This window comes from Hakea prostrata, chromosome 7, assembly GCF_041222555.1.
Source record: "Hakea prostrata isolate BN-2017 chromosome 7, UWA_Hpros_2, whole genome shotgun sequence".
Taxonomy (NCBI): Eukaryota; Viridiplantae; Streptophyta; class Magnoliopsida; order Proteales; family Proteaceae; genus Hakea; species Hakea prostrata.
In genome coordinates this window covers 8,777,504-8,795,621 of record NC_142606.1, presented here as the reverse complement: position 1 = coordinate 8,795,621, position 18,118 = coordinate 8,777,504, and the positions used below count along the sequence as shown (strand labels likewise).

At 37.2% G+C, this 18,118-nt stretch overlaps 1 protein-coding gene across 7 annotated transcripts; it reads right to left on the bottom strand.

The window, feature by feature from the left end:
• Nucleotides 1-1,810: 1,810 nt before the first annotated feature.
• LOC149009489 (uncharacterized) lies at nucleotides 1,811-17,024 on the bottom strand. Of its 7 annotated transcripts, none has more exons than XM_089161028.1 (16): nucleotides 16,752-17,023; nucleotides 15,021-15,323; nucleotides 14,800-14,931; nucleotides 14,492-14,699; nucleotides 14,173-14,319; nucleotides 13,423-13,497; nucleotides 12,874-12,945; nucleotides 11,641-11,712; nucleotides 9,433-9,504; nucleotides 9,221-9,292; nucleotides 8,271-8,342; nucleotides 7,712-7,783; nucleotides 6,432-6,575; nucleotides 4,571-4,660; nucleotides 3,463-3,609; nucleotides 1,813-3,151 (listed from the first exon to the last, which is right to left on the bottom strand). In XM_089161028.1, exons 2-16 carry the CDS (start codon nucleotides 15,216-15,218, stop codon nucleotides 2,967-2,969), a joined length of 1,758 nt encoding a protein of 585 aa, XP_089017154.1. In that variant the 5' UTR covers nucleotides 15,219-15,323; nucleotides 16,752-17,023; the 3' UTR covers nucleotides 1,813-2,966. The 7 variants fall into 7 exon arrangements, with proteins under 7 accessions (XP_089017159.1, XP_089017154.1, XP_089017156.1 ...); XM_089161030.1 differs by having other exon boundaries at nucleotides 14,800-14,928; nucleotides 16,752-17,022; XM_089161029.1 differs by lacking the exon at nucleotides 16,752-17,023 and adding an exon at nucleotides 16,621-16,743.
• Between the last annotated feature and the right edge of the window lie 1,094 nt (nucleotides 17,025-18,118).

Below are 18,118 nucleotides of genomic sequence, written 5' to 3'. Positions count from 1 at the left end.
TAGATTACTTGAGAGTCTCCTTTAAGCCCCTTCAAGCCTCCGTACCCTCTCTCTCTCTCTCTCTCTCTCTCTCTCTCTCTCTCTCTCTCTCGCTGTGTGTGTGTATATGTATACTTCATGCCATTACGTTCTTCTTTCTCTGGACATGGCCTCCTTTTTTACCTAGTACTCCTTGTTGAAGGATTTTGCACTAACCAATTAGCATATATAAACTATCTGATTTCTTTATAGGTTAAATCAATGAGAGTGACTTCTTTTGTTGGTTACTCCTGAGCAACAACTAGGGAAGGGTGCATGTGAGGAAAGGGACACCACTTGCATGACTACATCATATGCGGTTGGGTCACCTTGTCACGGATTCATTGGTGATAATGTAAGGTCAAGCCCGAAAGGGAAAGGGAAAGGGAAAGGGAAACGAGCTGGTGATGTGTTAGTATATATGTACATTTTTGAGCATTTTGTATGTCTCGATCATGCCAACCTTTCAGCCGTGCCCACTGAAGTATCTATTTCATTATTCTAGAAATTCTTTCGCTTATCAACCGTCAAAGCAAAATCCCAACATCTCAACTCCTAATCTAATATAGTAACATGAGAACTTAGAATGAAACATAGCAGAAGAGATGATCCTCTTTGGCGAGTTCTACGTTTTTTCTGATTCTTTGAATCTTTATTCTTGTTTTCACCTCTTGTTTTGAAATAATAATAATAATAATAAGAATAAGAATAAGAAGAAGAAGAAGTTAGATCTGCATGTAACTCCCATTGAAAATTAATTCTCTCTCTCCTCCCCCTGCCTCCCTCATATTTATCCTTATTTTTTGAGAGTTTCACCTCTGATTCTTCCCAAAAAAGTGAACCATTATCTCTCCTTCCTTGAATCAGAATCTTTTGAGAGAAAGACGGGAATAAATAGGAAAGTAATTAAATACCCTTTTGAACTATCTATGAACTCTCTAAACAACTTAGAAGGAAAAGTGAACATCAAATGTGAAATAGTTGAGGTATTTTGTTTTTTTCTAGATTTTAAGACGTTACCACCTTTTCCTACAGCTTCCCTAGCAATTTTGTGAGACAATTCTTTTTGGTGAAATAAGAATTTATTTAAAACTTGAAACTTCTGGGAAAAATACAGTCTAAATTGTCCATTAACAGAGGCCAGCAAATACAGTGTTGAGAAGGGGGTATTAGAGAATAGGACCTATTTGGTATCTGAATACAGAAATTTATAATTGTTTGGTCGTCTATGGATTCATGAAATCCAGGGATTTCACTTTTTTGCCTAAAAATGTGAACTAACTCATTCTTAGGTATATTCGGTGAAATCCATAGATTCCACCATAAATATCATATTGATGAAATTTGTGGATTCACGCAGAGTAACCCAACGAAACTCTGAACTTCGATAGATTTGAGGCTAACCAAACAGCTAATTTTTTGAACCATGAATCCGTAGATTTGAAATGACATTTCATTTCAAATCCTTAGATTCATTTCACCTCTTGAGGAGAACTGTTTACTATAGAGAAGAACCATCTACGTTCATTTTAAGCAGGCACACGTTGGCGCTTCCCATTTAATTTCTTTTTGAGCTTTAGCTGGTCGGAATGATGTCTTCAATCTGTATTGAAGCTGAAATATTCTACTGACTTCTGAGATTCAGAGTAAAACAAGCTGATGAGGGGTTATAACCAGTGTACCAAATGAGCACAAGTGCCTCGCCTGGAATATTGCACCATTTTCGCAATAGTAAATCAGGTATAGACAATTTACCCAGAAGAATTTTCCAAATAAAAATTTGGATTCTAGGAGATATCACTTCATATGCCACAGTAAGCCGAGGGCCCCCAGAACTCTTGCATGTCTTGGTATCACGATCAATGAATGCAGCAACTGTTGTTGGAACTTGTAAGGAATTTGAGCAAGGCATATCTATACGACCAGGGTAGGTAGACTGAGAATACACCAATATTTCCAGGGGTGGATGTTCCTATCATTACCAAGAAGCATAAAGATTCCTTCTTTCATGAATTCCCTAGCGATCATCATAGATTCCCTTCAAAGCAGAAGCTTTAACTTGAACTTGAGAGAAAAGTGTTCCTGTTTGATATAATTTTTGTTTCGTCAACCTACACCAAAGTGATTGTGCTCCGGCCCATGCCTTCCAAGATAGAGGGGTTAGGTTCATTTTGCTCATACTTACAGGTTTAGACCTCCACTCTTTTAGTAATTGGAATATTTGTGAAACTTGCTGATGGAGAACCTGTGCTAGAACAACAAAAACCAGCCCATCAACATGTGTTAGGCTAGCAAATTGTAAACCCAGTGAATGTGAGCAGAGCTTAAAAAATCATCCACCCCTTTCACATGACCCCTCTTCTCATCTATATCAATATGGAATCTGGTATTCGACTTTATACTTAGGTTTTGGTTTCAGTTCGTCCTTCGACTTGGGAACTTCAATTGGTTCATGAACGAGAAAGAAGCTTCACGCCAGGTTCTTTCTCTTTCATTAATTCGATCTCATGCAGGGAGGATCCAATGGCTAATAACAAACCAAAGAACAAAGGAAGAAAAGAAAGATGCTAATTCAAAAGGCAAGATGGAATAAGTATAAATGATATATACAAATACCATAGTTCTAAAGAGGCATTATCCATACCATGCCAAGGAAGCATATTTACAGTTTTCTTTTCGGTGGATCACACTGGAAGAAGAACCTCAGTTCACCCACAAAAAAAAAAAAAAAACAAGATCACACTGGAAGAAAGCTTCACACACAGCACAGAGCAGCATCCCTCGTCCATCCAAAACCCAGTGAGCAATACTTACATTTTTCAAACCACCCTTCCATATGTACAACTTCGTCAAGCATCTCCAGCCTTGATTATTGTACTAATATATTTGTAATCAGAACTATATACATAGCTGTCCCATGATATGTACATACCTATGATGGTTAGGAATTATTGAGGTCGAACACTAACCAAATTAGGAAGAGCGGTGGCCTGAAGCTTCTTAATTTCACTTGCAGTCACCTTGCAGGACTCCAATGTTAATGATCTCAAATTCTTCAAAGGCTTTAGATAAGGCAACCCGGCATTGGTGATACGGGAATTTGAAACATTCAGAGAAACCAATGCAGTCAATCCTGTATTAGCACAATACAAAACCAATTTAGAAATATGGAGCTGAATGAATTGAGAACAGCACTCTCAAGTAAGAAAGCAATAACTCTGAAAGCCCACTATATCCTCTAGTCTGACAAACTGACATTGATGTGGTAATCCAAAGATCACTGGACTAGAAAACACCAAAGTGGTGCCAAGATGAATGGAAAAGAAGAAAAAAAAGGTCAGTAGTATTAACTAGTTGGACCTTTGGCCCAGAAAACGCTCCATGCAAACACTTAAACCCAATTGATAAAGGCTATTTCTTCAGATTGAAGTGAGGTGTAGATACCAGAAATCAATTCCAAGGATTTATCTGTGAGGCTGCAGTTTTGAGACAGATTTAATAGCGTCAAAGAAGTGATATCTTTGATATTCCTCACACCAGCATCAGTCAAACCTCCACCGCATATCTCTAGAGAGCGAAGATTCTTGAAGTCTGAAATAAATAAATAAAACCACAATCAATATACCCTTTTTCCCCCATAAGGTAGAAATCAATATTACCAATATTTCACTCATCCAAGTCGAGGCAGAACCCACCAAAGGTATTACCCTTGTTGCTTTAAGCCTTTTAACTCCTTAAGATTTAGATATTTTTACTTTTTGAACCACATGTATTCAGCATAAGACCCAATGCATTAGAAACTGAGTCCCAACCGACCTTGAAGCATGTGACCTATCACCCAAAGGATTCTTCCAACCAACAACAAAGGCGCCCATGCCAACATCTCCCTAATGGGGGCTTTTCAGTAAATATTTGCCGATGTATTGTTGGTGGGCATTATACTCTTGGGCTATTTCAACCTACAACAGAATGAAAAATCTAAACCCCATCTCATCTAGATGTGGCCCTGAAGAACCCATCCAAACATAATTCCAGACAAATTTTCCCGTCCAGACATTCCAGTCAGACAATTAATTAGGCAGGTATAGGCACCCCTTATTGAAAATTTGCATCACTACCTGTTCCCCACAAGATCTCTTTTATGCATCGAGATTGCTTGTGCTTGAAAACTTCCCTGGAAAAACCTGCTCCACCTACACAGGTTGGAGCAAATGCTTTTCTCCACACATCTCTCTAAATGATGAACCAAATAAACCATCCCTGAGAAGTCTCAAAACCAAAATGAACAGTGCTCTACTAATGACCACCTGCACTTTTCTGTGTAACTGGATTTCTCATTGGCCTATAATAAAGACAACTTCCAACATTATGCTTTAAAAGGCAGAAGAAAAACAAGCAAGATATGTAATCCTGACTAAGAGTGGATTTCCAGGTTGGACAACCTTTATCAGTTGCACAAGCATATCCATCAGTCATCTAACCGTTTACAACTGTCAGAAGTAGTCTACTAAAAGGACAGGCAGGCAAAACGAAGTATTAGATTTTAACTTACATCGCAAACAATTTGTTCCAAAATCTGTTATACGAGCACCAAATAGATCAAGATGAGTCAACCCAGTAAGACCTGAAACAGCAAAAGTAGCTACAAATAGGTCACTTACAAGCCCAAACCAAATTAAGGTCTAGGGGAAAGCGGCCAATAAAAAGTGAGGATTCTGTTTCATTCCTACCAAAAAAATATCATTTGTATGAAATACCATTGACCCACCAATTCCATGTCATGCAAATAACATGTTTGGGACAGGCAAAATAAAGAAACCACAGAAATAATTAATTAAGAACCTAGATTGAAAGGAGATGGACAAAGATAACACTAGGACTCCTTATTAATCAATATGCCTTGAAGCTTTGCTAGAGATTGGAATTGGGTTCTGAGAACTTTCTCTAGTTCCTCAGTTTGTGACCTTGTGGGGAAGCTTGTCTTTGCCACTACTGTTCATCACTTGTGTTGGGAGCGTAACATGAGGAGATGGACCTCTAAATCTAGATCTCGAATCTTGATTTGGAATGCCGTCTATTTTGATGTTTTTTCTAGGGTATCTTTTATTCCCCACCCCCGTCTCTGACTCTCCAAGGAATAGGCTGATTGTTAGCTCTTGGAGTCTTAGATCCTCGATTCAGTCACCCCCTTGACTGTTTGATGTGCCCCCCCCTCCTTTTTCTGTTCTTTTCCCTCTTTGTATTCTCTTTGTTTCCGGTTCTGTTAATATAATATTTATTCATCCAAAAAAAATATATATGCCCTGAAGCTGGTTAAAATATTAACATTCAACAAAATTATTCCCCAGATGCACGCGATTGCATAAAAAAATGTCATCTTTTAAATCAGAACTCCCACAGGTAACAGGTTTGCCAGGTCATTTTCTCCATGCATTCATGTGAGAATAAACAGGTGAAACTTCAACTGGCCTCCACAAGCAACAGACACAACTACAGATGAGACAAGAAGTCCCCAGCAGTGGCACTAAATTTTTAATTTATAAAAATAACATGCAAAGAAGAAAAGGGAATAGCACTATGCAAGGATTTTATTTGGAGATCCCAAATTGTAGTCCTTATAGCTTACTGGTGCCTGAAGTTGTCCCCCTCAATACCCTTTATTTTTACATGCTAAATGTAACATCAAATGTTTGCTTCTGAGCATGGAGACCAAAGTAGAGCTCTTTTTTGGATAAGGATTTATCCCTTGTCTGGGGAGAGACAAGAAAAGATAGCATGTCAGTGGCTCCAAATATATACAATCTACTATGCTGTTTGTGAAAATGGTAAAACTGTTCCCCATCCCCTCTTCACTCTGTTTCTTTGTTTTCCTTTTCTTTTTCCTTTTCTTTTAGATTCAATTTTACATTTAAGTGGGAGGAATACGCATCAATAATACAGTAATAACACTAACATCTGCCATCCACCAGTTGAACAAAAGTTAAGCAGGAAACAAGCACCTAAGATCCTAAAGTAATAGAAGACCGTACCCACCTACCCCCCCCCCCCCCAAAAAAAAAAAAAAATAGTAGCTAACCTTTGTTTGGTGAGCAAAAAATATATTATAAACACCCTAAAGGGAAGAAAGAAGATAAAAGAGGGGAAAGAGAGGGGCAAAGCAAGCCAAGCTAAGAGAGCCTAGAAAAGAACAAGGAACTATCAAGACCCCAAGTAACAACAATATGCCTATTCCTTGGGGAATCTACTAGAGGCTAAATTGATCATGCAACCAAGATAAAGTGCAGAACCCATGCAGTAAGCAGCGACTACAGCTGGTTTGTTCCACGAAAAGAAATGCAAAAAGAGAGAGACAGAGAGAGAGAGGAAATAATCACATGAACAAGGTTTAATATATCACATACAGGACTCCTCACCTGTAAGAGCTGCAATCCCCGTATCTGTGATTTGGCGAGCATCGAGATTTAGTGATTTGAGTGACGTCAAACCAGACAATTTTCTTAGACCACCATCACTGATCATAGTGAACGACAAATTTATGCTCTCCAGTTTAACCAAACCTATAGTTCGCAGGCCAATAGAAAAATCAGTGTATATTCTGACACATTAGTATGTGACTGAGCTAACAACCAAAAGCTGCCCAGAAGTTCAACCATCATAGCTAATGGTAAATCTGCTATTGTAAACAACAGCCCGCTAAGTGTTCATTAATATTATCTAATCGTTGAAGTAATATCATTTGCTCTATTAAAAATCCTGGGTGAAGGAAGAGAGGTTCTCTGTTTAATCATAAACACTGACAAAAAGAATAACAGCACAAAACCAATCACACAGTCATCAGATTATTGTTCTACTAAAAAGGTCAGGAAATTAAATTAATCAGATAGAATCTTTACCAGCAATAAGTACACTTAAAGAATATGTTTTCAGTTTGACACCATACGTTCCAAGTAACCTTCACTTTACCGTAGAAGAAAATCTTTTTGCAGCCAGAAGTGATATTACAGTTCAAATTTGGTGTTATTAATGTATAACAAAGGCAACGAGTAGCTATACTAATACAGTACAACATCAGAGAATTTTCATTGGCCCTTACAAAGAAGATTTGCAAGGTAGGAAAAATATGAGTAGGAAGGCTGTAGAAAGCGTCCTTACATGCAAGAACTATACACCTTTTCTTTCTTCAGTACAGGTAAATATATGCCCGACAATAATTAAAATGAAAGATAAAAGACCAATTATTTCTAGACTTGAGTGTTATCCTCTCTTTTGTCCTCAAAAACCCTAGGTTTGCTTCATTCTACAAGATCTAACAAATGGTAAATTGCATAAGGCCGTGGCCCCCCTAGGCCATGGCCCCCCCTACAACATAACTTCCAGGAAGGAGCCAATCTCAGTCCACCAGATGAATAATATGCTTCTGATGACAAAGAAAGAGAACTAAATTGGATTTTTCGAATAACACGCTTTACATAACATATATTAATATATGGAAGCAAAAAGCAGTAAAAGAAGAGCATCCGAATTTACACAAAGAAGAAAATATCTTTGTAAAAGAAAGAGTAAAATATTTCAACATCCATCCGTCCAATATAATAATTTTAAAGCTATGAAGAGAGAAATTGAAAATAAGTCACACTGAGTATGTAAACATTATTATCAAAATGAACCATCTTGATTAGAAGGTTTGCCAGACCAGAGAGGTGGCGGAGACCAGCGCTTCCGATTTCAGTATCAGACAACTCCAAACTTTTCAAACGCAGAAGACCTGCACTAGTAAATAATGAATAATCAAACTCTCTATATGCCAATATCCTACCCCAAAAACCAAACAAAGCATGTCTCCAACAAGCATGGAAAACAAACTAGGGTTATTGCAAAATGGCAATGAAATATGGAGAGCTGCAGAAATTGTAACATAACATATTTAGCTATATAAAACTGTAGCCAAACAATTCATCAGGCGCAGCTAAACCAATCCTAATTAGTAGTCTTCCTTCAGGAAGACAGAGAACTTGTCACATGAATTGTGTGGGTAGCTAAAATCATTAAGTACACACACATCATCACCACTTTCGGAGAACAAAACTACAAGGATATAAATTAAGCACATCATACAAAATGCAAGTGGCTATTGCAAATGTATAGGATAAAAATAAATCCAATAAATACAGATTAATTGAGATAAACAAGGGAAAGGGAAAGGAAAAGAAAGAAAGAGAGAGAGAGAGAGGGAAAGCAATACAAGACTTGACCTGTCAAATTAACTAGACCCTCATCACCAATCTTACATGAATCCAAGTTCAAGCTCTCCAAATTAGTTAAAGCTGCAAAGCAAAAGTTTCCAATCATTTTTTGCAGTAAATAAACAGTATTTTGTTGATAAAAAAAAAAGATCATAAAATCACAGTGATAAAATATACAGAAGTATAAAACCACAACAAGCCCTTTAAAAGAGGACCAACGAACACAAATGAAAGTAACCCTGACTTCTAACCAACATAAAGGAGAAGTCTGACTTAAATATCTAGCTGACAGATAGGCCCTTTTTCCCCCCTTTTTTTTGGATCGACAAAAGAAAGAAAAACCAGAAAGGCAGAAACTACAACGTCCTGCCAAGTGTTTGGCATAATAGTTGGGTACAATATAACACAACTTTAGGGTTCCTGCTGAAATCTAACAGTTCCTAAATTATTCCAAATCCAAAAAAAAAATTCAGAAATCAGGTGAAGAAGCCCAATTAAAAACATAGGACGCTACCATTATCATGTTTTCCTCATTTTTTCTTTCTCTGCTTTTTTTTTTTTTTTTTTTTTTTTTTTTTTTGGAGGGGGGGAGAGGATGCAAACCATCTTTCAAAATTTCCACCAACCATTATTTTAAAAGGTATAAAATGTTAATGTGGTCATGGACTATGCATGAACCAAGTTTTATTGACGTAGGTATCGTTATCGAGCAACTGCTCTGCTTTACAGTGTAAGGAAACAAATTTCAAAGAGAACCAATTCATGATAGATAAGGAATTACAACATCACAGGTTGAAACTTGGCAATGTCTCTCACACTCACATTTAAAACTGAAATGTGAACCACAGCACCTTAAATAAAGAAGGGGGGCGGGAAATTTTTTTTTTTTTTTTTTTTTTTTGGGGGGGGGGGGGGTTGGGGTGGGGTTGAGGAGAGGGAGAAGGGGAGAGAGAGAGCACCTTTCAGGTATACCAAACATTTATCTGTGATATTGTTGAACCCCAAGTTCAATACCTTCAAATTCTCAAGTGCTGTAAACGCAATTGATAACTGTAAGGAGCTTGACATGCACATTGCAACATGTGATAACCATTGTGATGCCTAGATGCATATATTCAGTGATTTCCTTGAACCAAACAAATGTAGCAAATGATACTCAAACATCACTCACCAGAAAACCTTTCACATCCAGCATCAGATAGATTACATCTGTTAAGATTCAAATATGACAGGGCAACCAGAGCTGCACATAAAAAAATAATCTAAATTTCAGAGATAAAGAATAAATTATTCATTAGTAACTCTTTAACTTCAGGGGGAAATTATAATTTATTAACTCTTAACTTCAGGGGGAAATGAATGTTTTTTACAGGATGCTAACAAAAAAAATTCTCCATCAACAAGGCAACTCCCTTAATATTTCTGGACACGCTATGATATTACCACGGGTAACATGCAATACAGCTTCAAAAAGACATATACCTTTAACACTGTTGAATAATGGAAGATCTCCAAAAAGAGGAAGCATCTTGATTTACTCTTCTAGAGATTTCTAAGTAAAACAGGTGGTAAAAAGTTACTACATAGTTGAATAAAAAGTTCTATGACTCTTTGAATTCTAGATTTCCTTCAAATCCTAGAGTAGCATTTTGGTTTCGATTTTTGGTATCAAATACATTTTATGCCAGCTTAAGAATTAAGAAGACAGTTGTAAACAGAACAAGTGAACCACTATCCATGTCAGCATCCAATTAGATTACAGATTTGGATAGTTTCCTGGAAACTGGTTCTTCAAATATGGATTCCTCTAAATGGAAACTAACACAATTCAAATATAGGTTTCTGCCTACCCCTAGTTGAGTTGCACGTCTGGAGAGAGCCGTGCAGCAGCTTCACTATCTATTTGAGTTGTGGAGAACTGGATAAAACAAGAATTTGAGAGGATGATAGGGTGAATTAGTGATGATACCTCTACCACACAAAAATTGATGTTCAAGTACCATCAGAAATTACATAGGCATCCTCATGAATTTTTTTTCCCATCCATCTAATTAATAAAGTATTGTTTCTTATAAGGATATTTTAGAATTATAAACTATTATTTGATCATATTTTTACAATCATACCTAAGAGGATCAGCTAATACCCGGCCTGAAATTGAAATATTTGTACCAGCATCTGATTAGCTTTTGAACGGATTCTGATAGATTACAAAATCCAATCTAGATTTTTGACTATCCATTTATATCCCTAGTTAAGATCACCAAATTCTGGAAATTTTACGGACATAAATATTTACTGCGTGAACTGTGAAGCAGAACCTATCTGGTTGGCATAAGGCTGAGTACTTCTACAGATTTACAGTGTGAACTCGTTTTACACATCACACTCTCAGATACAGATTCTTCTAGAAGAATTTGACTTATATATGATTTCTCTTTACCTTGTTTTATATTTTCTCTGTCCTCTGAGCTGGTGCAAGTAGGAGTTTGAATACCATATGGTGAGCACTCAACTTTTTACTATTCACGATAGTTTTCTGGCGTTTGGCAGGCAATCCAGGATCTTGAAGTCCTCATCCCCTTTGCTGGCCTATGTCAGAAGAAATTACTAAGCCAGACACCCCTTGAAGGTACCTCATCAGGAGATTTTAGTGTGTAGATTCTTTTTAAGGGAAAATATTGGGGTGAGGCCTGTATGCAGATTCCTGTAAATACCCCCTCATATCCCACTGTAGACCCTAAAGAGTATCTCATTATAACCCAACCCCTCCACTAGATATTCTGATCTCCCACCTCAATGATGGGAAGCAGCACTCTACTGTCTTAGCAATCCCTCTGCCTTCTTGCAAGATATGGCTTCTTTATAGCTTAGAAACAGCTTAAGTTGATCACCTATTCTTGTAGACATTTCCAATTATACAATTCTTACTTTTCAAAAAATCGAAATTTATTTTAAGGTAAAGGGTATGCAGCCAGGATGCTGATCCCCCATGAGATAGCCTGCCTGCCTACCTAGAGTGGGTGGTGTGCCCAACACATTCCCAAGATTTAATTAGGAAAATTATCTTTCCAATGTAATTCAACAGAGAAACCAAAAATAATCAACAATATAGTCAATAGACATGCAAAATGACAACCATAGATCAAGCTGCAACCATGAAACCAACAATAGCTTCGAACTACTAAAACAATGAGACTACTTAGTAGTCAAAGTCAAACGGTACTCCTAAAGTTTGACTTCCAGTTGTTTTACTTAACACCCAAAGCAACAGTAAGACCTCTCCGTACAATTTTCAGCTAACACATAATATATCAGCAAAAATAATTTGCATTGCATGTAAGCCAATATACCCCAAGAAGTTTAAGAAAACATGAACCTGAAATAGACTCCAAGCATCCTGCAGTAAGAGGGCATCCTTCCATGTTCAACAGAACAAGCTTATGCAAACCTACAAGACAGAAATTGACACTTCACCAACTCTGCTAATCATGAGCAATTTCCTGGTATAAAATTAAAACATCTCAGTTGAAAGTACAAAAACAATGAAAGAAACTTCACTGAGCAGACAGTGCAACCAAAAAAAGCATAATGACCAGTCTGGCTTGTAAGCCTTTTAATTCCATTTCTAACATAGGTGGGACATAGTCAAAACCACAATAAAATGAAGGTGAGAGGCATCATAATCAAAGTTGATGCAGGAAGCACTTGATTTGTTTATTGACTATTGCAGACAAGTAGAGACAGGCAAACAAACCTATCCCTCAGCAACAGGACCCGCAACTCAATTTGACATCCATGCTGGAGGATGATAGTTGATATGCTCAAATAAGCATTTTACAAAGTCATTAAGCTTCTTTGTTGGCATCACTGTAGTAATGGTGAATGACTAGAAGGGTACGAACCACAGCTGCAAATGGATAGTTTTTCATCAATGTCCTATCCATTTGACTAGATCTCGTAGGCATAGATAATACCAAATATGGAGTATCCAGTAAGACCGTTACGTCCTGAAGTTCTACCCAGAAAGGAACAACTTTGGTAACTCCTACATCACACAGAAACAAGCCTCCAAGTTCCCAGTGGTTTGGGAATTCTATGCTTGCAGTGCATTCGTCTAGTAAACCCTTGAGGCTAAAGCTCCAATGTCTTTATATATGTGAAAGAGATAGAATCACCACCCGAGGGGACGAAATATCATATCTGACAAGTTCTTGTTGTATAATTACTAAAGGCATACCTACTGCTCAAGGCTCCTGCCAGAGCAGGGTATGGGAATCACAAGCCACAGCCTTTACCCTTCATGGAGAGACTGTTTCCTAACTCTAACCCACAAGCAGTAGATCATATTGGATCAACCTTATCGTTGTGCCAAGGTCAGCCCTCCTTGTCCAATTACTACTGCTCATTATTTATAACATTTTTTTTCCGGCACATAAAAATAGCTGATAATATTTCAATACAATTCTTTCATTCCTCAGAAAATTTTTAAAAAGAAAAAGGGTCAACTTTCTGTCAACCAAAAGGCAAAGCACACATTGATGAGATGAGTATCTAAATGACTACAAAAAAACAGTGGAAGAATTAGTTAATTAAAAATAAAACAAAGTACCTTTTAGATAGGTAACTCCAAAATCTGTAACTTTACTGCATGAAATTTGCAATTCTTTCAAGTTTATAAGCTCTGAAACAAAATAGAAGATATATTATTAGGAAAAGAACAAGGTTGCCAAAAATTTGCAACTTTGTTGCAGGAATTTGTAAATCTGTAAACACGCCAACATTTCAGGAAATATATAATATACAGTATAAATTAGGAAAGAAAACTATGTATCTGCAGCTTTACTAAATTGAATCTTGGTGAGATGATTAATCCATGCACAGAAGACCTTCAAATGGGTTTGGATAAATAGTTGTTTGCAAAGGAAATATACGAAGTAAACAAGTAACATATACCCGAGATGAGAAAAAAATAAGCGGCATGAGATTTTTACATTGAACTGCCTCAATTGTTTAGCAGCATTAAAACCACAGAAAATCATTGCTGGTAGAAGACTATAATGAAAGCATGATAAAACAAGTGCAACCATTTCTCACTGCTATACAATGTTGATTCCTAAGGCATACACCAACTACCAACTACTGGGTGCAAGAAAACTACCTGAGAGCGGCTTCATGTCTGCATCTGTAATGTACATGCAACATCTGACATTAAGAGACTCAAGCTTCAACAAACCTGTGAGCATGAGATGATGATTAAAAAATATAAGACAACTAATCTTTATAATTGCATACGAGATAAAAGGAAACCAAGCTAACAAATTTTGGAATTTGGTGCAAAACTAATATGAGTCACAATTACACTATGGCTATAAGCATTTTAAAAAACGGATTGTCCTTTTTTTAGGCTAAAAAAAATGACTGAAATTTCTCCATAACAGTGCATTTTTTGGCATGAATTTCAGTTGGCAGTTTTAGAGAGAGAAAAGGCGAAATGACCGACAGCCAAAACAGAACATTTTTGTCCACAATGTGGACAACCGAAATTGTGCTGATTCTGTGACTTGCCTCTTATGTCATCTTGGCTTCGTTGAATTCAGTAGAAAGAACCAAATTTTCGCAAGTTTTTTGGAACATGGATATAAGGCTACTTGTCCGTACAATTTTGGAAGAGAGAAAGCAAACTATAAAGCTAAGCTAAGAACTTAACACAAAGCTGAAAGTCAGAATAGCTAATCGTACTATTCTTCTTTTTTTTAAAAAAAAGATGCAGAAATCTCTAAAATTTTTGAATGATGTACTTCATTGAAAATCTGTAGACATTGTGTGAGACTTCCACAATACCAAAACTGTGTCTGCCAAGAGCATGACAAGTTTATTTTCCAATCAGAGCCGCTACCGAATTGCATACCTTTAAGATGAATGAATCCACCATGAATTCCTGAACATCGCTCTAGGTCTAACTTTACCAAGTTAACTAAGCCAGCAAAAGCACTCATTCCTTGAGCAGTGATGGCACCACATTTTTTTAAACTCACAGATGTCAAGTTTGAAAGACCTGAAAGAACAAGACATAAATTATGATAGTGAAAGCCATTAGGGCCAAAAACAGTGGAATGATAAAAAAATAAAAATAAAAACCTAAATGTGAGAACATCAAAGAATAGGGAATTATACTGAATAGGGAAAAATCCCCATCTACATATTAAATGTAATAGCGAAGAAAATACCACAAAGATGTTCTAGCCCATGGTCTGAAATCCGGTCACAATAATTGAGAGTCAAGGCTTGGAGGTTTATGCAATCTTTAAGAAGACCCAACCCAGAATCTGTTACATCAGAACCGGATACATCAACTGATAACAAAGACGAACCCTGAGAAGAAATTACATCCATCCAAGAGTCTTTTGCTTCAGGGTATTCTCCCAAAACAATATCCTGCAAGAGAAGCAAAATCAATTTTTTTGAGTTATAAGCCTAGTGAACAAGTATAAGAGAACCAGACCACAAAAGTTACGATAGCCTACAAGGAAATTACCTGGAGAGCACAATTTCTAAATGCTTCAACAGAAACATCAGTCAAACGATTGGAATATACCAATTCATTAAATATCTGCTGGCTTATATCCCTTGGTAGCAAGGAGAAAGTACTATAATTACAGATATCCTGCTACATCAAGGATAATAAGAGATTGATCAGGACAAAAATAATTCACACTAATGATTCTGAAGTAAGCATGACCTAAGGAAAACTAGTACCTCACATATTCTATAGATACAGAGTTCCATAAGGGATGGGCATTTGCCTCTTCCCTGCTGAATATCTCCACTAGATCGAGGAGAAAGGGTCCCCATCCATTTTGAACTGGCACTTTTGGAATATTTTCCAGACACTCTTCTCTGCACACTGTCTTCATTGACTTGTTGGTCCCTCTTCCTCGAACAAGCTCCTCCCATTGAAAAATTATGCAATAAATAGTTCAAGAACTGTCATGAAACTGCAGCAGTACAACACAGCCCAGTCTTTTTACCCAACAGTATGCTGCATTTAGTCTGCCTCGCCTTAGAGAAGAAAAAGTCAAATATAAGTTATTTCATGCTTCACCTATATGTTCCTCCCGGAACAGAAAGAAAATAAGTGTGATCATGTCAAATACTTAGAATCCAACAAACTGATGTCAAACCAATGCATCCAACGGCCCCATCAAACTCATGGGCAGCAACAAAATTAACACTTGAAAGACCAAATTTCAACCATCAGCATGCAATTAAAAGTAGGCAGGCTTATCATTCCTGTACTTCAACAGACCAACTTAACATGCTCATTTTCTATTCAATTCTCATACCTCATACCTTTATTCAGATGCAAAAACTGTGACTAAATAGCTATGATCACCACCTCTGAGGGCTCAAAATTGTAAAGAATCGGGTGCTATAACCAATAACAATAAATCTTACCTGAGGGTGTGTCTAATAATAATTGCATGCTGTATGACAAAATACAGATAGACAAAAAAAGAAAGAAGAAAAAAAAAAAGGATCTGAATCCTGAAGGAGGTCAAGGGTGGATAATAATAATAATAATAATAATAATAATAATAAATACTAAAAAGTAAAAATTAAGAATGCCAGAGGCAATAACTTAAGAGTATGATTAACAAACTCAAGACTCGACCTGCAACTGACATGACTTTATGAAGCCAATACAACTCACGCGAGAATCAGAGCATAAGGATCGGATGTACTCTTTCAAAACGAGAATTTCTTGGGAGTAATTTGCATCTAAGTTATTAAACCCGCATCACACCAAAAACAGATAGAATGCACCACGGGTCAATCTATATCAGACCAGAATTTCATATCTTCCGTTAAATATATAGACATCGGCAATCTGCACTCCCGGTTCCGTAATCAGTTGCAAACTCACTTATTTAAGAAATGAGAATAACAGAGTGAAAAGGTATATGAACCCATTATCAGAAGTTCAATACTGCAGTTCAATGTTTATCTCTGAAGGAACATTCAGATACTCCCATAGAAGTTCGTTCTTTTTGTAGAAGTTATTTCGAATTAAAAATAAAAAAAATTCGCCTCACATAAGAAAACCGGGCAGAACAAAAACACCGAGGAAAAAAGCTTATTTGGTTGCAGAGACATCAGCCAGTAACATTGTAAGCCATAGTTTCCACCGAAGCGCGAACACTGATCACTCGATTTTAATTTAATGAAAAGAAAAAACTTAAAATCCAATTAAATATGGAAAACAAATGAAGATTCTAACAGCATAAAGACCTTTTTTGGGTTACTAAGAGAAGAAAATCGGGGAAATCAAACAATCTAGAGAGAGAGAAAAAAAAACCAGAGTATTCAATGATCGTCGAGTATGTAACCCTAGAAGAGAAGAAAACTCCGAAGTTCACCCACCCATCAATTGAAGCTTCTTACGTTAATGGAGACTATAATTTGCAAGAAATTTATGAAGAAAAATACCTTAGCAGAAGGAGATAAAAGCGGGACGGATCAAGAAAGCTTCACGGAATTGATTTTTTATTTTCTTTTCGATATGGAAAGAGAGATTTGAAATCGAAACATATCAACATCTTCATTTTAGGACTGCAGAGAGACAGATGACTGAAGCAGCACGAAAGAAGGCGAAGATGGAAAGAGAGCTTAACAGCAAACAAGTCACGAGTGCGGTGGAGCTAGGGATGCCCGAACCACACTCCTAAGCGTCAGATGGACGCCACGTGTAGAACTACTTCAGCAGACAAGGTTCGGAAAGAACGGCGGCTGCACTGCTTCGGAAATTGAGATAACTCATAAGTAAGTAAGGAGCCTAGCGGTGGGTCCCACATAAGTACACTGGACGCTTCCGCATTTAATTATTTCTTAATTTCGCTTTATCCAGATTATACCAAGCAAACTGTACACGCAACGCTACGTATTGTTCTTTACCAACTGGAGTAATTTATTTCTTGGTTTCTATTTCTACAAAACTGTTTTTAAATCTTAACTAGTCGTGTTTACCCAAAAACAGACGCTTAATTAATCATCATTAATTAGTCGTGTTTATCCAAAAAGACGATTAATTAATCATCCTTAATCCCAATTATCATCTTCGATTCGCAGGGTGACAGCTGTCGCTACCCCATCAAAGCTCAACCCTCCCCACAGTTCTTCATTCGTCCTCTTCCTGGAGACCGGATCCTCACCCGGTTGGGGAAGCAGTCTGTGCTCCCCGACGGCTTCCCAACCACACAAATACGTGGGCCCAATCCTGCACTTTGTTGGGCCCACCAACTCCCCCGCAGGTCCATCTCACCCTTCCTTTCCCATCTCTTGCCCTTGGCTTGGTCCCAATCCTTAAGCCTTGCACTTGGGCCAATCGGGCCATTCTCCCCAATCTCAATGGGCCTCAACCCCTTCCCCCGAGTCTCCCCATTCATACCCATTGAGGAATCTAGTTCATGCTTTTTCACTAAGACACATGTGAGACCTACTATGGGTTCCATCCCTGAATCATTTTATTAGTATTTAGAAAGATCCAACACAATATGTGTGATGAAAAAACATCGGAGCTCCTCCAATAGAGAGATAATCTGAACTCTCCATTGAGTGTATCTTCCCAGAGGGTGTCAAACCCTAAACTAATAGATTAATTCCATATCAACAATTACTTAAAGCTATTATTAATCCTCGAATAATAATAATTCAAAAGTATTAGAAATAGATTATTTGCTTGTGTGATGCAATATGAGTAAATAGACGGGCTATATTATGATTCTAAAAGTAGGTAATGATTTTCCTATTAAGTAAAGAAAAACATTTGGAAAATTTGTCTTGATTTCCCTAACTTG